The sequence below is a fragment of the Muscardinus avellanarius genome (genome assembly GCF_963383645.1).
Source record: "Muscardinus avellanarius genome assembly, chromosome: 2".
In the NCBI taxonomy this organism is placed as follows: Eukaryota; Metazoa; Chordata; class Mammalia; order Rodentia; family Gliridae; genus Muscardinus; species Muscardinus avellanarius.
In genome coordinates this window covers 83,730,145-83,755,116 of record NC_137787.1, presented here as the reverse complement: position 1 = coordinate 83,755,116, position 24,972 = coordinate 83,730,145, and the positions used below count along the sequence as shown (strand labels likewise).

Here is a 24,972-nt window from a genome sequence, read left to right as displayed (position 1 = left end):
GCACACATTTCCTTTTAAATTTGGCTATGTTTAGGGAGAACCAAGATAACATTACCAGGGTCAGGTTAAAGATTAGTACTTAACCACAAACCCCAAACCCCATAATTAACATTTCAAGTAAGACATTGAAGCTTTCTCTTAAAATTCCTACTGAAATTTGACTTTCTTTTATTCATTCCTGAATCTGCACCAAGTTCCCCAAACTTCCTAATAGGAAGTGTTTGTGACTGACTGACAGAGTCAATGAACCTCTTTCTGCGTAAGTGAATTTTAAAGCGTAGATGGTCATCCTAAACCCTCGGTATGGGCGGCCAATGCAAATGAGTCAGAGGGCTGGCTCCAGACACTGAGTTAATTGTGTAACTCTGCAACGGAAAATGCCATTGGAGAGTACTTGCTGACCTCACAGCTGAAAAAAACTATTTAAAAGATGTGGAAACCAGATGTTTCAGTCACATTTCAGCCGCTGCTCTGAGAATTTATCGTTCAGAAACCCCTGTCAGCTGTTAACTGCCCTACAACTGAAGATATGATTGTCTTAATTTACTTATTCGTCTTGCTGTGGGAAGAAGCCCAAGGATGGGGATTCAGGAATGGAATTTTTCATAACTCCATATGGCTTGGTAAGAAACTTCACTCATGAATTTCTCATTGGGAATGTTAATTCTTTGAAATCAGGAAGGGATGAATTAAAGAAAATTTTAAATCTGTCAGGCTTATGTTTTTAAAGAAATTGCTTAAGAAAGATAAAATGCCATTGAAATGTCATTTTTAAGTGTTCTTGCCTTCTAAAATTTAAAAATAGCTGTTTATAAAATGAATTTGTTTGACAGAATATAGAGATGGAGATTTTTATTTATTGTGAAAATACATTTAAAATTTTTTCAAAGCAGATATGGTAGTGTAGTGATGAGTATTTATTTAACAAATTAAAACCACCAGTAGGTTTGTTTTTATTTGTATTGCATTTTCAGTTATATTTCAGATGAATTGGGATATGTAACTGTTTTACAGTCATTGTTCATTGTGCTCTGAGCTGTAAGATATATCTTAGTTTTTCCAAATATCTTTTGACTGTTTTGACAAAGGTAGCTTACAGTGTGGAAAAGAAATTAAAAAAAAAAAAAGCTTTCTACTTCGGACTACATTCTTACCACTTTGATTCTTTTTTCCCTAAATACTTATAAATATAAATTCATATAAATACTTTTCTAATCCCTTTGTTAGGCAAGCAATGTTTCTTTTGTTTTATTAAATGTAAGTAATGACATAGGCCAAATGGTAGAGATAAACAATGGACCAAAAAAAAAAAAAACCAAAATGCAGAAACTGCTAAACATGCCTTATAGTACTCTAACTCTTATGATATGCATTGGTAATGCTTTACATTCATTATTGTGTTTAATAGAGAAAATTTTGTATTGCTTGCAGGAAAATAATGATAGATTCTTCCACAGAATAAAGAAATAAAGAGAAAGCAAAATTAACCTACAGCATGGTTTTATGCTTGCTAAGCAGCACATGGTTGTAGACTCTTTTCCCTTTCAACATGTTTCTCTCTGGTAATAACTGCAGCCATGAGGATTTCATTAAAAAGCCCAATTTGTAATGCGCAGCCTTGCCGCCCTTTTTTTTTTTTCCTCCCAGCTTGAGCCAGTGAACTAGTTTCAATGTGATGTACGTAGGCAAGATGGGTTTTGAAATTTAGCAAAGAATGAACAAATCTCTTTGTTGAATTTCATTGCACAGAATTGAAATTGAGGACATTTGTACATATTTTTCACACACAGATGAAAAAAGTCATACAGCTGTAAGAATTAAACTCATGAGAATAAACTTTGAAATGCTATCAAACTTTTCAGTGATCAAGTAATTTGGATTTTTTTTTAAGTGATACCGTATATTACAAAAATATAAACCTTGCTTGCAGAAGAACCACCCCAGAGGGAGAGATAAGCAAACCCAAATCTTTGTTAATAGCATGCTGCAAATCTGAGGCTCTAAATAATTGCAAATTGCTTCAATCTGGGACAAAATTATTGACCAGTCAGCCTAGCACACATTTTTTACAGTTGGTTGGGTCAATATAATGTTAGAACTATTTAGGGAAGAAAGAGAATTGTATTAGTAGGCAGGAATCTGCCAGCATCTATCAAAGAGAGGATGCTTTAGCTATATTATCTTCTAGTTCTTAAGTAGTAATTTAAAATGAAACAAACAAAAAAAACCACTAAAGGATAAGAGATTTGGATCAGTTTACATAGATCATGAACATTGAAAACAGTAATTTTTTTTTTCAGCCTTTGTATTGAATCTGAAAGAGAAGGGAAAAGAAAAACAATATACTGTGAACTTCTACTAGAGCCCAGGAACATTATTCCTTTTTTTTTTTTTTTTTTTTTTTTTTGTAGCACTGTGGATGTGGCTTGATCGAGGGGCATTCTACGTCTAAGATATACCCCCAGCCCTATTTATTTATTTATTTATTTATTTATTTATTTTGTAGTACTGGGGGCGGAACCCAGGGGCTTTTCTATCATCAGGCTGTACTCCCAGACCTATTTTATATTTTATTTGGAAACAGGCTCTCACTAAGTTGCTGAGAGCCTCACTAAATAGCTGAGGTGAGGCTGGCTCTGAACCTGTGCCATCCTCCTGTGTCAGCCTCCCAAACACAGGGATTATGTATTTATTTTAAAACAAGGTCTCACTAAGTCAATTAGTCTCACTACTTGCTGAGGCTGTCTTTGAATTAGTGATCCTTTTGTCTCAAACTCCCAAATTCTGAGATTATAAGCATGTGCCACTATACCTGGCGTCATTACTCCCATTTGATAGATTAAGAAACTGAGGCTCAGCCAAAAATTTATGTAAGTTTACATAATTCCTCCATGGTAGAACCACCAGCAGCAGAAACCAGAGCCGACATTGTACTATTGCAACTTGCTAAAAGAAAAAATAAAATTTTTAGCTTTAAAAAATAAAGCCGGGCATGGTGGCGCACGCTTGTAATCCCCGCGCTTGGGAGGCTGAGACAGGAGGATCGCATAGGTTCGAAGCCAGCCTCAGCTACTTAGTGAGGCTCTCAGCAACTTAGTTGAGACCCTGTTTCCAAATAAAATATAAAAAATAGGCCTGAGAATATAGTCCGGAGGTAAAAAGCCTCTGGGTTCCACCTCCAGTACCACAAAATAAATAAATAAAATTTAAAAAATAAAAAATAATGATAAAGTAAAATATAAAATAGGTCTGGGAGTGTAGCCTGGAGGTAGTAAGCCCCTGGGTTCCATCCTCAGTACCAGGTACAATAACCTATGCCTATAACTCCAGTACTTTAGAGGTTGAGACCGGAAGATCCCAACAGGTTTGAGACCAACTCATAGTAATTTAGGGTACTGGGGATGGAACCCAGGGGCATTCTACCTCCAAGCTATACCTCCAGCCCTGTTTTCATTCTTTATTTTGAAACAGGGTCTCACTGAGTTGCAGAGGACCTCACTAAGTAGCTGAGGCTGGCTTCAAACCTGTGATCCTCCTGTCTCAGCCTCCTGAATACTGGGATTACAAACGTGCACCACCACACCCAGCTTGGAAGGAAAATTTTAATTGGTTTCTAAAAAAATCTCCTAATTTTTATTGCAAATTATATAATTTTTATATTTTAATTTTGGAATAAAATATTGATGAAATTAGTTTGAAAAAAATCTTAGCACCCATTAAGTCCTATCAATTTTGTGTGTGTGTGTGTGTGTGTGTGTGTGTGTGTGTGTGTGTGACACTAGGGATAGAGCACAGAGGCATTCTACCTCTAAGCTACCCCTCACCTCTATTTTATTTTTATTTTGAAACAGGATCTCACTAGGTTGATGAAAGTCTGTTTGCTGAGGTTTTCCGTGAACCTGAGATCCTTCTGTCTTAACCTCTCTATTACTAGGATTACAAGCATGTGCCACCACACCCAGTTTCTTTAATTTTTGTTCAGATAAAGATTCTTATTCTATATTTTTGGAGAACTGATACAATTTTAACTTATTTATTTTTGATAGTACTAGGAATGGAATCCATATGCCTTCTATCTCCAAGGTACACCCCAGACCTACTTTATTTATTTTTATTTTTATTTATTTTGTGTGTGTGTGTGGTACTGAGGGTGGAATCCAGAGGCTTTCTATCTCCAGGCTATACTCCCAGACCTATTTTATATTTTATTTGGAAACAGGGTCTCTTAAGCCACCGAGGTTGGCTTTGAACCTGTGTCATCATCCTGTCTCTGCCTCCCAAGCACGGGGATTACAAGCGTGTGCCACCATGCCCAGTGAGACCCTGTTTTAAAATAAAAAAATGTAAAAGGGCTAGAAGCCAAGTATGGTGGCACATGCCTATTATCCAGTATTTGGAAGCCTGAGACAGGAGGATTACAGGTTTGAAATCAGCCTCAGCAATATAGTGAGGCGCTCAGCAATTTAGCTAGACTCTGTTTAAAATAAAAAATGCTGGGAGTATAGCCCAGAGGTAAAAGTCCCCTGGGTTTTACCCCCAGTACCAATAAATAAATAAATAAATAAACAAACAAACAAATAAATATAAAAAGGGCTAGAGATGTCGTTCATAGGTAGAATGTAGAATGTCCCAGGGTTCAATCTCCAGAACCACACACACACACACACACACACACACACACACACAAATACACACACACATACACGCACACACACAAATAACAATATCTCTTACAGTATATAAGTAAACTAGACATGCCCTTTCGATACCAAAGCTTTCAGCGTTAACTATTTCAATATCAAAGTGCTGAGTAAAGTGGTTCATGCCTGTAATCTCAGTACTTGGGAAGCTGAGACATGAGGATTACAGGTTTGAGGCCAGTTTCAGCAACTTGATCCTGTTTCAAAATAAAAAAAGGCTGGGAGTATAGCTCAGAGACAGACTGCCCCTGGGTTCAATCCTCAGTACCAAAGTGTATATGGGGAGGGTGTAAATATATATATTACTCATGTTGTCCACTAGTGTCCAAATTCCTTGAGAACCTGGCAAAATCTCATGGTATTTCTCAAGATAACTAAAATTGTAAACTAGTACAAGTTGACTAAGGCTTTGCCATCTGAAGGACATCTGGGCAGCAGGTGATTTACAAAGGGAAAACATATTAACTGGCTATGACGACGTTGTTGGTATTCTCTGGCCTATGAGCATCAGATTGACTAAGGCTAAGTGGTAGGCTGTTACCATCTAATGAAGGTAAGGGCAGGAGACAGGAAAAGCAAGGTACATGCCAAGCGCCATCTCACATTGAACCACAGCAAGTTTAGTTTGGAAAGGAGAATAGGAATTGAATTAGAGTTGTGTTTCTTTGGGCTTTTCTCTGTTTTGCTTTTTGGTTTTTGGTTTTTTGAGATTGAACCCAGGGTCATTCTAGCTGTGGTCTCTACCCCCAGCTCTTTTTATTTTTTATGTTGAAGCTGTCACACTAAGTTGCTGAGAGTAGTCTCAAACCTACGCTCCTTCTGTCTCAGTCTTCAAAGAATTGGCATGTGCCACCGTGTCTGGCCTAGAATTGTTTTTGTTTTAATTAATTAATTTACCAATTAATTAATTTATTTTTTTACAGTACTGGGAATTGAGTTCAGGGACATTCAAGCTCTGAGCTACACTCCTGACCCTATTTTTAGTCTTTTTTTTCCTTTATTTTATTTATTTATTTATTTATTTATTTATTTATTTATTTATTTTATTTGTGGTACTGGGGATTGAACCCTGGGACATTCTACCTCCATGCTACACTCCCAGCCTATCTTTTATTCTTTGTTTTGAGACAGGGTTCCACTGAGTTGCAAAGTGTTAGTTGCAAAGGTTTGCAAATGCCGGGATTATAAGTGTGCACCACTACGCCCGGCTTTTTATATTCTTTGTTTTTCTTTTTTCTTTTCTCTCTTTCTCTCTCTCTTTCTTTCTTTCTTTCTTTTTTTTTTTCCAGTACTGGGAATGGAACCCAAGGGCATTATACCTCTGAGCTGCACCCCCAGCCCTATATTTTATTCTTTATTTTGAAACAGAGTCCACTGAGTTGCAAAGGGCCTCACTAAGCAGTAGCTGAGGCTGTCCACGAACCAAGATCTTCCTGTCTCACCCTTCCGAATGCTGGGATTACAAACATGAGCTACCACACCTGGCTTTTATTCTTTGTTTTTATTTTTTTAATTTTTTTGGTAGTACTGGGGGTGGAACCCAGAGGCTTTCTACCTCCGGGCTATACTCCCAGACCTTTTTTATATTTTATTTGGAAACAGGGTCTCACTAAGTTGCTGAGGCTGGCTTCGAACCCGTGAGATCCTCCTGTCTCAGCCTCCCAAGCGCGGGGATTACAAGCGTGCGCCACCACGCCCGGCTTATTCTTTATTTTTGAAACTGGGTCTCACAAAGTTGCTGAGGGCCTAAGTAGCTGAAGCTGGCTGAGACCCTGAAATCCTCCTGTCTCAACCTCCCAAGTACTGGGATTATAATCGTATGCCACTATGCCTGTCTTAGAATTATGTTTTTAATACCACTGGATCTAATAATAACAATAATAATAATAATAATAATAATAACAACAACAACAGTGGATCTATATTTGTTATATGCCAAGAAATATGTGTTCTCATTGGCAATGATCTTAACAGTACTAACTGCAAAGTTTAAGGGACAAATAGTTAACTATAACCTGGGAAACTATATATTAGAGCTATTACAGCTAACCTTATGGCCATTGTCATGGTAATCTCTCCATTTCATTTCTATGGCAGAAGACACCCCAAACTCAAAACAATTAATTTTTTTGTGTGGTACTGGGGGTGGAACCCAGGGGCTTTTTGACCTCCGGACTATACTCTCAGACCTATTTCATATTTTATTTGGAAACAGGGTCTCACTAAGTTTCTGAGAGCCTCACTAAGTAGCTGAGGCTGGCCTCGAAGCTGTGCGATCCTCCTGTCTCAGCCTCCCAAGTGCGGGGATTACAAGTGTGCGCCACCACATATGGCCAAAACAATTAATTTAAACCAGGTGTGTTTGTATACATTAGTAATCCCAGTGCTCTGGAGGCTGAGACAGAGGATTCGAGTTTCCTAGTCAGCCTCAGCTACATAGTGGGGCCCTCTGCAATTTAGTGAGACCCTGTTTCAAAATAAAGAATAAAAATGGGGCTGAGGGTGTAGCTCAGAGGTAGAATGCCTCTGGGTTCAATCTCTAGTACCACAAAACAAAATAAAACAAAACAAAACAAAACAAAAAAACAATTCATCTAAACAGAAGACAACTCATGTATGATTTATCACCGCCTAAAATATTTTGGGAACAACATGTGAACTAAAAAACAAGAACAAAATAAATGGAAAAAGAAGTTAGAAACTAACTAGTAATTAACTGTGCAGTTTTTTTTCTACTGTGTTTGAAGCCATTTTTTTTTTCTTAACAAACTGTTTGCTTTGGTTTCTTGCAGTTTTTTTATTTATTTACTAAAGTCTCAATTACATGGCATTAGTCATTTCCCTCAAATGGATATTCTGGCTTATTTTTCTCCATCATTGTAAGCCTACATAATGGTTTCTTCTTTAGTTTTGTTCCTTCACTTCCTTTTTTATTTCCTATTTCTAACTTTCCCAAGTTTTTATGACTTAGAGCTAAATGACATCTGAAACCTTATCCTTGCGGAGAGTATAAAAGTATAAATGAAAAACTTGATTTCAGGCTATCAAGTCAGACACACAATTTAGCCTCAAGTTTTTGCTTATGCTCCCCCCCCACTCCAGTGCCCCTAAAATTCCCCCTCATTCATCATTCTTTCAAAACTTTCTAACAATGAAAACTTAGCTACCCATGGCAGCCGACCTAGAAAGTTCTTTGGCAGGAACAATAGCTGACGTAATCTTACAGCTGAAGCAAATTTCCCTTGTTCCACAAGAATGGATACTCAAGCGCTGATGACATTTTGTGACTTCCCAGAACAGGCAGCGGGCGTGTACCACAGAGAGTCGCGGTCTGGCAAATACAAGCTCACCTATGCGGAAGCCAAGGCGGTGTGTGAATTTGAAGGCGGCCGTCTCGCCACCTACAAGCAGCTAGAGGCAGCCAGAAAAATCGGTAACTGATTTATTTGACCAATATTTTTCTTCTTTGTCAGCCTTGGGGGAGAAATTTCACCTTTCCTATAACCCCTAAAAAGACGTCTCTCTCCAGCCCTCTGGAGAGTTCCCTAAGTCCTAGGACATCTTGGGCTGTCTGTCCTCGCCTCTCCTCTCTACCTACAGGTAGAGGTTTCTAGTACTAGCATCTGACCCGAGGTCACAGTGCAGTGAGAACTAATAAAATAGACATCGAAAGAAAATGAAGACCTTGTTATCTCCATATCACTTAAATCTCTCATTAATTTTAGTGCAATTTCTACTCATTTTTAATATTGTTCTACCTCTTTTTGACTTCTTAGCATGGGTTTCCTCAGCTACTTATTTACTTATTTTTGGTGGTACTGGGGATGAAACCCAGGGGCATTCTACCTCCGAGATACACTCCCAGCCCTATTTTTTATTCTTAATTTTTTGAAACAGGATCTCACTGAGTTGCAAAGGACCTCACTAAGTAGTAGCTAAGGCTGTTCGTGACTACGATCTTCCTGTCTCAGCCTCCCAAATGCTGGGGTTAAAAGTGTGCACCACCATGCCAGGCTTTTCTCAGCTATTAATTCATGTTATTATGTTGAGTTTCACAAAGAAATTTACTTGGTAGAAGAAATAATGGATTTAGAGATTTTTTTCGATACTTTTTAACATTAAATGGGAGAAGGTGCTAGATGGTGGCTCACACCTGTAATCCCAGCACTTGGAAGAGTGAGTCAGAAAGATTATAGGTTTGAGGATAACCTCAGCAATTTAATAAAAAAGGAACTGAAGAGCCGGGCGTGGTGGCGCACGCTTGTAATCCCCGCGCTTGGGAGGCTGAGACAGGAGGATCGCAGAGGTTCGAAGCCAGCCTCAGCTACTTAGTGAGGCTCTCAGCAACTTAGTGAGACCCTGTTTCCAAATAAAGTATAAAATAGGTCTGGGAGTATAGCCCGGAAGTAGAAATCCTCTGGGTTCCACCCCCAGTACCACCAAAAAAAAAAAAAAAAAAAGGAACTGAAGTTGGTGTAATCTCAGATATCATTATTATATTTTAAAATCAAGCCGGGCGTGGTGGCGCACTCTTGTAATCCCAGCATTCGGGAGGCTGAGACCTGGAGGATCGCGGTTCGCAGACAGCCTCAGCTACTTAGTGAGGCCCTCTGCAAATCAGTGAGACCCGCTTTCAAAATAAAGAATAAAAAATAGGGCAGGGGGTGTAGCTCAGAGGTCAAATGCCCCTGGGTTCCATCCCCAGACCCGGAAAAAAAAAAAAAAAAATCAAGCGATGGAAATATCGCCTTTATTCTCTCATTTGTCAGATTTACAGTACCTCTTCTTTCCTTTTAATTTTTAGCATTAAATTAAAAAAAATAAAATTGGGAGCACCAAAAATAAATAAATAAATAAATAAATAAATAAATAAATAAAAATAAAAAAGGAACTAAGAGAGCCCAGCATGGTGACCCATGCCTGTAATAGTACTTAGGAGGCTGAGACAGAATTGCAGGCTCAAGATCAGCCTCAGAGGCTGGGCGTGGTGGCGCACGTTTGCAATTCCCGCACTTGGGAGGCTGAGACAGGAGGATCGCAGAGGTTCGAAGCCAGCCTCAGCTACTTAGTGAGACTCTCAGAAACTTAGTGAGACCCTGTTTCCAAATAAAATAGAAAATAGGTCTGGGAGTATAGCCGGAGGTAGAAAGCCTCTGGGTTCCACCAAGAGTAACACACACACACACACACACACACACACACACACACACACACAAAACACCAGCTTCAGCAACATAACAAGACTCTCAAGAAAGTAGCCAGATTGCTTCAAAACCAAAACTAGCTGGGCATAGTAGTGCACACTTGTAATTCCAGTACTTGGGAGGCTGAGACAAAAGGATCACAGGTTTGCAACCAGCTTCAGCAACTTAGTGAGGCCCTTTTTAACTTAGTGAGACCCTGTTTCAAAATTTAAAAATAAATCAAATAGGGCTAGGGATGTAGCTCAGAAATAGAATTCCCCTGGGCTCAGTCCCCAATAACACACACACATGCGCGCGCGGGCTGGGGTATATCTCGGAGGTAGAATGGACCTGCATATAATCCCTAGTACAGAAAAAAAAAAGGGGGGGGGGAGAATGCATTTGTACTATAGGATCAAAACCTATGAGAAAAGGGGTAAGCGAGCTATAAAATGACAGAAAAAAGAAACCACAACGATGTGAGGAGATCTGGTGAAAAGTCCAGTAATTGCCAGGCACAGTGGCATATGCCTGTCATCCCAGCTACTCCAGGGGCTGAGACAGGAGAATCGCAGGTTCAAGGCCAGCCTGGGCAATTTTGGCGAGACCCCATTTCAAGACAAAAAATAAAAAGTGTTGGGGACAGGTATTTAGTATCGGGAGGGAGGAAAGCGGGGAGGCAGGAGTCGGGGGCACAAGTACTGTGTGCGTGTGTGTCATTGTCAACATGATTTACTTTATGATGTGAGACTATAATGGACCAATAAAAACCAAATAATAAATTGTTGGTAATGTAATTCAGTAGTAGAGTACTAGAGGAGGAGAAGAAAAGGAAGGAAGAAGGAAGGAAGGAAGGAAGAAGGAAGGAAGGAATTAGGTAATTGGAGCTATTTGCTTCCTTATACAAGAACGGACCGCTATTGTGTCTCCTGGGCTATTACCAGAATGGGTCACCGCAAATTAGAATCCCTGCCTTTAATGACAGAAAGAAAAAATGCCTGGCAAAGCTTGTGTGTGTGTGTGTGTGTGTGTGTGTGTGTGTGTGTGTGTGTGTTACTGGTAATTGAAGTCATGAGCATTCTACCTCTTGCTACACCCTAGCCCTATTGGGGGGGGGGGTCTGGGGATGGAACCCAGGGGCATTTGACCTCTGAGCCACTCCCCCGCCCTATTTTTATTCTTTATTTTCTTTGTTTTTTGTTTTGTTTTGTTTATTTTTGGGGGGGGGTGTGGTACTGGGGGTGGAACCCAGGGGCTTTTCTACCTCTGGGTAATACTCCCAGACCTATTTTTTTTTTTAATATTTTATTTGGAAATAGGGTCTCACTAAGTAGCTGAGGCTGTCTTCGAACCTGTGTGATCCTCCTGTGTCAGCCTCCCAAGCGTGGGATTACAAGTGTGCGCCACCACGCCCGGCATTTATTCTTTATTTTGAAACAGGGTTTCACTAAGTTGTGGAGGGCCTCACTAAGTAGCTGAGGCTGTCCCGCGATCCTCAGGTTTCAGCCTCCCAAATGCTGGGATTACAAGCGTGCGCCACCATGCCCGGCTTCCCAGCCCTATTTTTTATTCTTTTTTATTTTTATTTTATTTTATTGGTGGTACTGGGGTTCCTGGAAACCCTTCTACCTCTGGGCTACACTCCCAGACCTATTTTATATTTTTATTTGGAAACAGGGTTTCTTAAACCAGTGAGGCTGGCTTTGAACCAACGCGATCCTCCTGTCTCTGCCTCCCAAGCTCAGGGATTACAAGTGTGTGCCACCACGCCCGGCTTATTCTTTATTTTGAAACAAGGTCTCACTAAGTTGCACAAGGCCTCACTGAAGAAGCTGAGGCTGGTTGCAAACCTGCGATCCTCCTTTCTCAGCCTCCCAAGTACTGGAATTACAAATTGCATCACCACACCTGGTTTATTATACATTACCCAAGACAAACATACAATTATCCAGTAGCATCAGTAAGGAATTGGTTCTAAGATTCTATGGATCCCAGAATCCAAGGATGCAGAAAGCCTTTATATGAAATGGTGTGGTCTAGAAGTAGTGGCAAACACCTGCAATCCCAGTACCTAGGAGGCTAAGACAGAGGAATCAGCCTTAACAACATAGTGAGACTCTCAGCAATCTATTGAGACCCTATTTCAAATAAAGAACTCAAAAAAAAAAGGTGAAACTAATAGCTTGGAAGTAGACTGCCCTGGAAGTAGAATGCTCCAGTACCAACACACACACACACACACACACACACACACACACACAGTATAGAATTTTCATATAGAAATGCCTATTCTCCTATTTTCTTTCTTTCTCTTTTTTTTTCTTCTTCTTTTTTTTCTTTTTTTTTTCTTTTTTTTTCTGTTTTTTTTTTTTTTTTTTTTTTTTTTTTTTTTTGGTGCTGGGGATGACACCCAGAAGCATTCTACCTCCAAACTACACCCCCAGCCCTATTTTTTATTCTTTACTTTTCATTCTTCATTTTGAAACAGGGTCTCATTAAGTTGCAGAGGGCCTCACTAAATAGCTGAGGCTGTCCGCGAACTGCGATCCTCCGGTCTCAGCCTCCCGAATGCTGGGATTACAAGCGTGCGCCACCACACCCAGCTCAAACTTTTTAAGAAGCCATTTTTTTTTCATTTTACATGAACTGGAATTGGACAGCTGAGAACAGATTGTTGCATTGTTCCTTTTTTTTTTTTTTTTTTCCGGACTAGGGATGGAACCCAGGAGCATTCTACCTCCAAGCTACACCCCCAGTCCTATTTTTATTCTTTAGTGGGAAACAAGGTCTCACTGAGTTGCAAAGGGCCTCACTAAGTAGCTGAGACTGTCTGCGAACCGCCATCCTCCGGTCTCAGCCTCCCAAATGCTGGGATTAAAAGGGCTACCGTGCCCGGCCTGCAGTGTTCATTTTTGTTAAGATGACCTCTGCTCAGCTGAGGGACTTCATCCATTAAGTCCATAACCCTTTATTCCTCTTGCAGGGTTTCATGTGTGTGCTGCTGGCTGGATGGCCAAGGGCAGAGTTGGATATCCCATTGTGAAGCCGGGCCCCAACTGTGGATTTGGGAAAACTGGTATTATTGATTACGGAGTCCGTCTCAACAGAAGTGAAAGATGGGATGCCTATTGCTACAATCCACATGGTTCGTTAAAAATAATAATTGATGTTTTGCAAAAATAGTTATACAATAAACAATGACAGTCAAAACAACCAAACATAAAAATCAGTTAAATACTACTAAGAGGTTGTTAAAATGAAATGTTAAACTGGGCACAGTGGTGCACATTAGTAGGCTGTGACAGAAAGATTGAAAGTTCCAAGCCAGTCAGGGCAACTTAGCAAAACCTTGTTTCAAAATAAAAAATAAAAGGTATAGTGGTGCACGCTTGTAACCCCAGTACTTGGGAGGCTGGGACAAGAGGATCACAGGTTTGAAGACAGCCTCAGCAAGTAGTGAGACTCTCATCAACCTAGCAAGACCCTGTTTCAAAATAAAAATTAAAAAGCCGGATGTGGTGGTGCATGCTTGTAATCCCACCATTCGGGAGGCTGAGACTGGAGGATCGCAGTTCGCGGACAGCCTCGGCTACTTAGTGAGGCCCTCTGCAACTCAGTGAGACCCTGTTTCAAAATAAAGAATAAAAAAAATTGGCCAGGGGTTGTAGCTCGGAGGTTAAATGCCTCTGGGTTCCAGCCCTAGACCTGCAATCAATCATTCAATCAGTCAATCAATCAATCAATCAATCAATCAATAGGGCTGGGTATGGGTTTAGCTTGGAAGTAGAATGCCCTTGGGTTCAATCTCCAGTACCACCAAAAGGGAGGGTAGCTCAGTGATAGAATACACCTGGGTTCAAACTACCTATCTCTAGTACCCCAAAGAAAGTTCAATTTGGCCAGGTGTGGTGGTGCACGCTTGTAATCCTGTGCTTGGGAGGCTGAAACAGGAGGATCACGCAGGTTCGAAGCCAGCTTCAGCTATTGAGTGTACTGAGTGAGGCTCTCAAGCGTGTGTCACCATGTCCGGCATTGTTTTTATTTTTATTTTATTTTTTTGCAGTACTAGGAATGAAACCTAAGGCATTCTACGTCTGAGCTACACTCCCAGTCCTAATTTTTATTCTTTATTTTGAAACAGGATCTTACTGAGTTTCAAAGGGCCTCACTAAGTAGCTGAGTCTCTTTGCAAACCACAATCCTCCTGTCTCAGCATCCCAAAAGCTGGAATTACAAGTGTGCGCCACCATGCCCGGCTCCCAGCCCTATTTTTTATTCTTTATTTTGAAACAAGGTTCAGAGTGCCTCAGTAAGTAGCTAAGGCTGTCTGAGAACCTGTGATCCTCTTGTTTCAGCCTCCCAAGCACTAGACTAGACAAGCATGTGCAACCATGCTGGGCTTTGTTTGTTTGTTTTGTTTGGTACTAGGGGTGGAACCCAGAGGCTTTCTATCTCTGGGCTATACTCCTAGACCTATTTTATGTTTTATTTGGAAACAGGGTCTCACTAAATTGCTGAGAGCCTCACTAAGTAGCTGAGGCTGGCTTCGAACCTGTGCGATCCTCCTGTCTCAGCCTCCCAAGTACAGGGATTACGTGCGCCACCCCACCCGGTTTTTTTGTTTGTTTGTTTTTAAAATAGAGTCTCACTAAGTGGCTCAGGCTGGCCATGAACCTGTGACCCTCGTGTCTCAAGTCTCCCAAGTTCGGGGATTACAGGTGTGTACCACCACATATGTATTATACTATAGATGCTGTTACCAATTTCTTTACTATTTTGTAAAAAGTAATAATGTCGAAGAGCCAGGTGTGGTGGCGCACGCGTGTAATCCCCCACGCTTGAGAGGCGGAGACAGGAGGATTGCGCAGGTCTGAAGTGGCGCTGGCTTAAGAGACCCTGTTTCCAAATAAAAGTATAAAATAGGTCTGGGAGTGTAGCCCGGAGGTAGAAGGGCTTCCAGGAACCCCAGTACCACCAAAAATAATAATGATAATAATAATGTTGAAGAAGTGAATATCATTTTCAAGTGAGGATAATGATTTTCCGTTCTTTTGCCTTCCATTTCAGCAAAGGAGTGCGGTGGTGTCTTTACAGATCCTAAACGAATGTTTAAGTCCCCAGGCTTCCCAAATGAGTATGACGATAATCAGATATGCTACTGGCACATCAGGATCAAGTACGGCCAGCGTATTCACCTGAGTTTTTTGGACTTTGACCTTGAAGATGACCCTGGTTGCTTGGCTGACTACGTTGAAATATATGACAGCTATGATGATGTCCACGGCTTTGTGGGAAGGTACGTGTTGTTTGCCTGTGCAGTTGTATGCCCATTCCATATTCGTGTTCTGCTTCTTTAATTTTTTTCTCTACTGTCCCTATAATGTTGATTTTCCAGTATTTCTACTCTTTGGCAACATTATATCCTTCTCAACAATGATTTTTCTTAATTGGCTGCTACATTTACTTATTAAAGTAGTGACAAGTCAGGAGTGGTGGCATGTGTCTGTAATCCCAGTATATGGGAGGCTGAGACAGGAGGATCCAGGTTCACAGTCAGCCTCGGCAATTTAGTGAGGCCCTCAGCAACTTAGTGAGACCCTGTTTCAAAATAAAGAATACAAAATAGGGCTGCGGGTGTAGCTCTGAGATAGAATTCCCCTGGGTTCTATCCCCAGTATCACCACCAAAAAAAAAAAAAGAAAAAAAAAAAAGGTAGTGATATCTGCATTTGATAGTTGTAAGAATTCTTTAGAAGCCAGGCATGGTGGTATACATCTGTAATCCCAGTACTTGGGAGGCTGAGACAGGATGATTGCAGATCTGGGGATGGCCTGAGCAAGTGGTGAGACTCAGCAATCTAATAAGACCCTGTTTCAAAACAAAGCTAAAATAAAAAAATTTTTTTTTCACTTACGTATGTATAAAAACTTCAGGATTTGAATAACAATAGGAGAAAGAAGAGATATATGAGTTGAACTTTTGTGGATTTTTTTTTTTTTTGGTGTGTGTGTTCTAGGAATGGAACTCCCTTGGGGGCATTCTACCTCTGAGCTATAACCCGAGCCCTATTTTATTTTGTTTTCAAAACAGAGTTTCACTAAGTTGCAGAGGGTTTCACTAAATTGCTGAAGCTGGCCTGGAAACTGCCATCCTCCTGTCTCAGCATCCCAAGTACTTGGATTACAAGCATGCACCACCATGCCAAGCTGCCAGACCCTGTTTCAAAATAAAAAATAAAATAGCCAGGCGTGGTGGTGCACGCTTGTAATCCCCATGCTTGGGAGGCTGAGGCTCTCAGCAACTTAGTGAGACCCTGTTTCCAAATAAAATAGAAAATAGGTCTGGGAGTATAGCCCAAAGGTAGAAAGCCTCTGGGTTCCACCTCCAATACCACTAAATAAATAAATAAATAAATAAATAAATAAATAAATAAATAAAATATGGCCAGGGTGTAGATCAGAGAAAGAATTCTTTTTTGTTCAATCCCCAGTTCCATAAAAAATTAAAATTAAGCCAGACATAGTGGCGCATGCTTGTAATTCCAGCATTTGGGAGGCTGAGACAGGAGGATCACAGTTCAAGGGTAGCCTCAGCTACTACTTAGTGAGGCTCTTTACAACTCAGTGAGACCCTGATTCAAAATAAAGAAGAAAAAATAGGCTGGGGGTGTAGCTCGGAGGTAGAATGCCCCTGAGTTCCATCCCCAATACACCACAAACACACACAAAATTAATTAAAATTAAATTAAAGAAAAAAAGTTGGGAGCCGGGTGGTGGCACACGCTTGTAATCCCAGCATTCGGAGGCTGAGACCAGAGGATCGTGGTTCGCAGACAGCCTCAGCTACTTAGTGAGGCCCTCTGCAACTCAGTGAGACCCGGTTTCAAAATAGAAGAATAAAAAGTAGGGCAGGGGGTGTAGCTCAGAGGTCAAATGCCCCTGGGTTCCAGGATTCCATCCCAGACCCGCAAAAAAAAAAAAAAAAAAGAAAAGAAAAAAAAAGAAAAAGAAAAAAAGTTGGATGTGAATCCGGGCGTGGTGGCACACACTTGTAATCCCCGCACTTGGGAGGCTGAGACAGGAGGATCCTGCAGGTTCGAAGCCAGCTTCAGATGGTTTAAGAGACTATGTTTCCAAATAAAAATATAAAAATAGGTCTGGGAATGTAGCCCGGAGGTAGAAGGCCCCTGGTTCCATCCCCAGTACCAAGAAAGAAAGAAAGAAAGAAAGAAAGAAAGAAAGAAAGAAAGAAAGAAAGAAAGAAAGAAAGAAAGAAAGAGTATTCTTAGAAATCTGATTACTAAAGTAGGCAGGGTGGTGCACACTTGTAATCCCCATACTTGAGAGGCTAAGACATCAGATTTCAGGTTCGATATCAGCCTCAACAATTTAGCAAGGCCCTGTTTCAAAATAAAAAATTAAATAGGGCCGGAAGGTAGTTCAAAGGTAAAATGTCCAGGGGTTCATTAACATCAGTACATCCCTGACACAAGAAATATAATTACTATTAATTAGAGATTTATTCACTTATATTTTTAAAATTATATAAAAATGAGTCCTTGCTTAAAGAAAATAAAGCGCCAAGCATGGTGGCACCTGCTTGTAATCTCAGTGCTTGGGAGGTTGAGATGGGAGGATTGCAGGTTTGAAGCCAGTGTCAGCCATGTAGTGAGGCTTTCAGCAACTCAGTGAGACCCTGTTTCCTAATCCAAAATAAAATAAGCCGTGTGTGATGGTGCACGCTTGTAATTCCAGCATTTGGGAGGCTGAGACAAGAGGAGGATCACGGTTTGCAGACAGCCTCAGCTACTTAAGCCCTCTGCCACTGAGTGAGACCCTGTTTCAAAATAAAGAACAGAGCCGGGCAAGATGGCGCTTGGGAGGCTGAGACAGGAGGATTGTGGAGGTTCAGAGCCAGCCTCAGCTACTTAGTGAGGCTCTAGGCAACTTAGTGAGACCCTGTTTCCAATAAAATATAAAATAGGTTTGGGGGTGTACCTGGAAGTAGAAAGCCCCTGGGTTTCATCCTAGTACCACAATAAATAAATAAATAAATAAATAAATAAGTAAATAATTAATTAATTAATTTAAAAAAGGACCTGATATGATAGGGGATATTTTCCAAATCTTTCTCCCCTAAAATCATTTTGTATCTTTTTTTTTTTTTTGGGGGGGGTCTGGGGATGGAACCCAGGGGAATTCTACCTTCAAGCTACATCCCCAACCCTATTTTTTATTCTTTATTTTGAAACCGAGTCTCACTGAGTTGCAGAGGGCCTCACTAAGTAGCTGAGGCTGTCCGCGAACTGCGATCCTCAGGTCTCAGCCTCCCGAATGCTGGGATTACAAGCGTGAGCCACCACGCCCTGCTCATTTTGTATCTTTTTGCATTATTTTGTATAAATGTGTCACAGTAAACAGGATTCTTTAAATTATCCCAAACTGCTATTTCCCAGCTAGAAATGTCAACTTTCTTGAATGTCCTCATTTTTTTCTCTTTTTCTTCCATCGCCAGCACCAGCAGTTGGCATTTTTATATACTCTAATTTCCCTCCAAATCATAAAATTATCACAGTGCTTCTGCAACAAAAAAACAAAGATACATTGAGTTGCAATTCTATAAGGTCTTTTTTTTTTTTTTTTTTTTTGGTGTGGTACTGGGGACGGAACCAAGGGATCTTCTATCTTCAGGCTATACCCTGAGACCTATTGTGCATTTTTTATTTAGAAACAGGGTCTCACTAAGTTGCTGAGAGCCTCACTAAGTAGCTGAGGCTGGCCTTGAACCTGTGCAATCCTCCTGTCTCAGCCTTCCAAGTACTGAGATTACAATCGTGAGCCACCACACCCAGCTCTATAAGGTCTTTAAGTAGACAATACTGCCAGTGGTGCTGGTGCACACCTGTAATCTCAGTACTTGGGAGGCTGAGACAAGAGGATCACAAGTTTGAGACCAGCCTCAACTTAGTGAGACTCTGTTTCCAAATAAAAAATTAAAAAAAAAAATAGGGCTGGTGTGTAGCTTAGAGGTAGAATGCTCCTGGATTCAGCCTTTGGTACCAAAAATAAATAATACTAGTCACGTTACTCCTGCACCAACCTTTGCAGTGCACTTGATTTTAATTTATTCATCATTACTACTCGATATGGAACTTCCCATTCTATTCTTAAATGATTAATATGGCTTTATTATTTTTTAATGATGATGATTATTTTTTGTGGTGCTGGAATAGAACCCAGGGGCATTCTACTTCTGAGCTATACTCCCAGCCTATTTCATCTTTTATTTTTAAACAGGGTCTCCCAAGCCGGGCGTGGTGGCGCACGCTTGTAATCCCCGTGCTTGGGAGGCTGAGACAGGAGGATCGCGCAGGTTCAAAGCCAGCCTCAGCTACCTAGTGAGGCTCTCATCAACTTAGTGAGACCTTGTTTCCAAATAAATAATAAAATAAGTCTGGGAGTATAGCCTGGAGGTAGAAAGTCTCTGGGTTCCACCCCCAGTACCACCAAAATAAATAAATAAATAAACAAACAAACAAACAAACAGGTCTCCCTAAGTTACTGAGGTTGGCTTTGAAACCTAAAATTCTCCTATCTCAGCCTCCCAAGTAGTGGGAATACATTCACGTATGCCACCATGCCCAACATTAAATTTTATTCATTTATTATTGTGTTACAACCTTTCTATGAAGGGTAACCTATTAAACTTTCCATTTATTTTCCTTTTCTTGAGTATATATTTTATGGTAACAGAGTTGAAAGATGACACCTTGAAACTGTAGAAGATGGGAGGGGGTGGTAAGAATTCTATCTAAAAAACAAACAGCAAGAGTCCAAAGAAGTCTGAAATTTGGCATATTCCTTTTTTATCTAAAACAGCTTACTCCAAGAATAATCAAGTTAGTATTTTCTTTTCTTAGCACAACTTATTTCTAGCCAGCTCTTTGTATTTTTATATTAGAGATACTAAATAATTTTTCTTGGCTTCTTTCTTTCTTTCTCTTTCTTTCTTTCTTTCTTTCTTTCTTTCTTTCTTTCTTTCTTTCTTTCTTTCTTTCTCTTTTTCTCTCTTCCCTTCTTTCTTTCTTGTGCTGGAGATTGCACCAAGGTATATTCTACTCTGAGCTACACCCCCTAGCCCTTTCTATTTTTTTGTTTTGAAATAGGGCTGGGGATATAGCTCAGAGGTAGAATGCCTCTGACTTCCATCCCCAGTACTGCAAAAAGAAAAAAAAGAAAAAGAAAGCATTTTATTATCAGTAGGGCCAGCTAAATAGATATATAATATTTTTTCATGTGACTTCTTCTCTCTTCTCTTTCAGATACTGTGGCAACGAGCTTCCAGAAGACATCATTAGCACAGGTAACATTTCAATTCAAGGAGCAAAACTTCTATTTGTTTTTTTGTTTTGTTTTGTTTTGTTTTGTTTTGTTTGCTGTTGTTGTTTTACAGTGTCCCTGAAAATGAACAACTTTGTAGTTACTCTCATTCATATATATATATATGGAGGACAGAACCCAGGGGTGTTCTACCTCCAAGCTACACCTCCAGCCCTTTTTTTTTCTATTTTTTAAAAATCATTTATTTACTTTCCTTGTGTGTATAGTACTGGGGATTGAAACATAGGTGCATTCTACCTCTGAGCTACACCCTCAATTCTATTCTATTTTATTATTTATTTATTTATTTATTTGAGGATTTGGGGATGGAACCCAGGGGCATTTGACCTCCGAGGTACTCCCCCTGCCAATTTTTTATTCTTTATTTTGAAACAGGGTCTCACTGAGTTGCAGAGGGCCTCACTAAGTAGCTGAGGCTGTCCGCGAACTGTGATCCTCCGGTCTCAGCCTCCCAAATGCTGGGATTATAAGCATGCGCCACTACGCTTGGCTTTTATTTAATTTTAAAACAGGATCTCACAAAATTGCTGAGGCTGGCCTGGAATCTGCAATTCTCCTATCTCAGTTTCTCAAGTACTAGGATTACAGGCATGTGCCACCATGCCCGGCTCTATTTTTTATTTTGAAACAGGGTCTCACTAGGTTGCTAATAGTCTCACTAAATTGCTGAGGCTGACCTTTAACCTAAGATTCTCCTGTCTCAGCCTCCCAGGTACTGGGATTATAGGCATTGCCACCATGCTTGGCCTCTGTCTGTCTCTTGCTCCTTAACTCTGGTTTCTTTCACAATACAAAAAATATACATATATGTGTGTGTATGTATACACACATACACAAAACAAAACATATTTATACACACATACACCCCCCTATACACACACACATTTTGAGGCCACTTTTCACTTTTGGGGTGTGTGTGTGGTACTGAGGATGGAACCCAGGGCATTCCACATTCAAGCTACAGTCCTAGCCCTATTTCACTTTTTGTTTTGAAACAGGTCTCACTATGTGGATGAGGCTGTCTTCGAACCTGTGATCCGTCTCAACCTCCCGAGTACTAGCATTACAGGCATACACCACCATGCCCATCTCAGTAATATTTTGATGATTAGGCAGATCCTCCAAGCATGAAACAAGTGCAGTGTGGCAGCTGGAACATGAGCTCTGAAGCCAGACTGCCTGGGCTCAAACCTGGCTTTGGACGAGATACTTGGTATCTCTGAGCCTCAGTTTCACATCTGCAAAATAAGCATTGTTTGCATGTTTGGGTGTGTGCTGAGTGTAGGTGTGTATGTGTGTGTTTGTGGCTGGGGCTTGAACCCAAGGGCTTTGTACATGGTACAAAGCCTTGGTAGGCAAGCCTACTACCGCTGAGCAGCATCCCCAGCCCTTTTTTCCTTTTCCTCTCTCTCTCCCTTCCTTCCTTCCTTCCTTTCTCTTTCTTTCTTTCTTTCTTTCTTTCTTTCTTTCTTTCTTTCTTTCTTTCTTTCTTTCTTTCTTTCTTTCTTCTTTCTCATTACTGGGGATTGAACCCAGGGGCATTCTACTTCCAGCTACATTCCCAGCCCTACATTATTATTATTTTGTGTGTGTGTGTGTGTGTGGTACCAGAGGTGGAAACCAGGAGTATTGTACCACTATGCTACACCTTATTTGTGAGTCAGGGCCTCTTAGTACTAAGTTACAAAGGGCCTAGCTAAGTAGCTGAGGCTGTCCAGGAACTGTGATCCTCTAGTCTCCGCCTCCCAGAACGCTGGGATTATAATAGTGTGCCACCAAACCCGGACCCAGCCCTACTTTTTATTATTTATTTATTTATTTATTTATTTATGCGGTACTGGGGGTGGAACCCAGAGGCTTTCTACCTCCAGGCTATACTCCCAGACCTATTTTATATTTTATTTGGAAACAGGGTCTCACTAAGTTGCTGAGAGCCTCACTAAGTAGCTGAGGCTGGCTTCAAATCTGTGAGATCATCCTGTCTCAGCCTCCCAAGCGCAGGGATTACAAGCGTGCGCCAACACGCCCGGCCTTTTATTATTTATTTTGAAACAGGACCTCCCTAAATTGCAGAGGCCCTTACTAAGTAGCTGAGGCTGGCTGCAAACCTGCAATCCTATCTCAGCCTCCCAAGCATGAGCCACCATACCCAGCTCTTTTATTTTTACTTTTTTTTTTTTTTTTTTTTGTGGTACTGGGGATGGAACACAGGGACATTCTACCAGCCCCCCCCCCTTTTTTTTTTGAAAAAAGGTCTCACTGAGTTGCAAAGGGCTTCACTAAGTAGCTGAGATAGCCAGGAACCGCCATCCTCCCATGTCAGCCTCCCAAACGTACGCCACCATGCCTGACTCATCTTTTTTATTTTTTTGAGACAGGGTCTCAGTAAGTTTCTGAGGCTAGCCTAGAACTTGTGATCCTCCTGCGTCAGGAGGAGGCAATTGGAGTAATAGGTATTCCCTATTTAGCTCTGTGGCTTTATAGATAAAGGAAAATTATATATAATATACATTACATATAAAATGTATATATATATAAATTTTTTGTGTGTGTTTATAATTAATTCTGGGTTTGGGGTGTTGAGAAGGCCATACCTGCCGAGCGTGGTGGCGCACGCTTGTACTCCCAGCACTTGGGAGGCTGAGACAGGAGGATTGCACAAGCTTGAAGTCAGCCTCAGGTACTGAGGGAGGCTCTCATCAACTTAGTGAGACTCTGTTTCCAAATAAAGTACAAAATAGGTCTGGGAGTATAGCCTGGAGGTAGAAAAGCCCCCAAATTCCACCCCCAGTACCTCAAAAAAAAAAAAAAAAAGAAAGAAAGAAAGAAAAGAAAAGAAGAAGAAGGCCATACCTATTCTGGCATGGTGGTATAGGACTGTTATCCTAGTACTCTGGAGGCTGAGACAGGAGGTGATTACAGGTTCAAGGCCAGCTTCATTCAGCACCTTAGTGAAATCCTGTTCAAAATTAAAAAAGGCTGGGGATGTAGTTCAGAGGTAGAATGTTCTTTGGTTCAATCTCCAGTACCATAATAAAAAAGAAAGAAAAAACAACTTTGGGAATGTAGCTCAATGGTAGATTGTTTGCCTACTACTATGCAGGAAATCCTGGGTTTGATTCCCAGTACTGAAAAAAAAAAAAAAAAGAAAACTGTATATCTTATTTTATGTAATTTTCCCTTTTATGTTTAGTACATTTTGGTCTTTATATGTAGGTAAAATATATTTTGGTATTCAAAAGTAGGGATCTAGCCGGGCGTGGTGGCGCACGCTTGTAATCCCCGCCCTTGGGAGGCTGAGACAGGAGGATCGCACAGGTTCGAAGCCAGCCTCAGCTACTTAGTGAGGCTCTCAGCAACTTAGTGAGACCCTGTTTTAAAATAAAGAATAAAATAGGTCTGGGAAGCCGGGGCGTGGTGGCGCATGCTTGTAATCCCCGCGCTTGGGAGGCTGAGACAGGAGGATCACACAAGTTCGAAGCCAGCCTCAGCTACTTAGTGAGGCTTTCAACAACTTAGTGAGACCCTGTTTCCAAATAAAATATAAAAAAGGTCTGGGAGTATAGCCCAGAGGTAGGAACTCTGGGTTCCACCCCAAGTACCACAAAAAAAAAAAAAAAAATGTTTTCCAGTCATGATGGCACACGCTTGTAATTCCAGTACTTGGTAGACTGAGACAGGAGGATTGCAGGTTTGAAGCCAGCCTCTAGCAATTTAGTTAGACCCTGTTTCCAAATAAAAAATAAAGTAGAGCCGGGCATGGTGGTGCACGCTTGCTTGGGAGGCTGAGACAGGAAGATTGCACAGGTTCAAAGCCAGCCTCAGCTACTTAGTGAGGCTCTCAGCAACTTAGTGAGACCCTGTTTCCAAATAAAATGTAAAATGGGTCTGGGAGTATAGCCTGGAAGTAGAAAGCCTCTGGGTTCTACCCCCAGTACCACCAAAAAATAAATAAAATAAAATAGGTCTGGGATTGTATCCCAGGAGGTAGAAAAGCTCTTGGGTTACACCCCCATTACCAAAAAAAAAAAAAAAAAAAAAAAAAAAAAAAAAAAAAAATCAGACTCTAAAACTCTAAAATAAAATCAGACTCTAAATTTTTGTTTTGTGTTTGTAATTAATTCTGAGAATCCACCTCTGAATGCTGGGAGCCTTGTTCATAACTTCTTATATTTGCTTGTGAGAATGGTGAGCCTTAGATGCCTCGGTTGATTCCCAGGGGAGTAACCTCTTGGTGTTTTTTTGTGCCCCCCCCCAGGAAATGTCATGACCTTGAAGTTTCTGAGTGATGCTTCCGTGACAGCAGGAGGTTTCCAAATCAAATACGTTGCAGTGGATCCTGCATCCAAATCCAGCCAAGGAAAAAATACAAGTACTACTTCTACTGGAAACAAAAACTTTTTAGCCGGAAGATTTAGCCATTTATAAAACAAAAGAAAAGGTTTTTCCAAATGTGCAGCGTTTTATGTTTGCACCTTTGGGAATCTCTTTGATCTCTCACATTTATATTGTTATCATCTATGTTTATTTATTATTTTTCTAAATGTGAAAGCAATATCTAATTTGGGGGATAATTGAAAACTACAGAAAATTTCAAACGAGAAAATAAAGTCTCATATTCTCCCTACATAGAGATAACTAGGGTTAGCATTTTAACATATTTTTCTATCATTTTTCTACTTGTGGTAT

General features: G+C 40.6%; 1 protein-coding gene across 1 annotated transcript; it reads left to right on the top strand.

Moving 5' to 3' along the window:
* Nucleotides 1-529: 529 nt before the first annotated feature.
* TNFAIP6 (TNF alpha induced protein 6) lies at nucleotides 530-24,711 on the top strand (the record flags this gene model as incomplete). The annotated part of the gene is made up of 6 exons (XM_080689122.1): nucleotides 530-623; nucleotides 7,996-8,133; nucleotides 12,867-13,028; nucleotides 14,951-15,179; nucleotides 20,205-20,245; nucleotides 24,542-24,711. 6 exons carry the CDS (start codon nucleotides 530-532, stop codon nucleotides 24,709-24,711), a joined length of 834 nt encoding a protein of 277 aa, XP_080545248.1.
* Nucleotides 24,712-24,972: the final 261 nt, after the last annotated feature.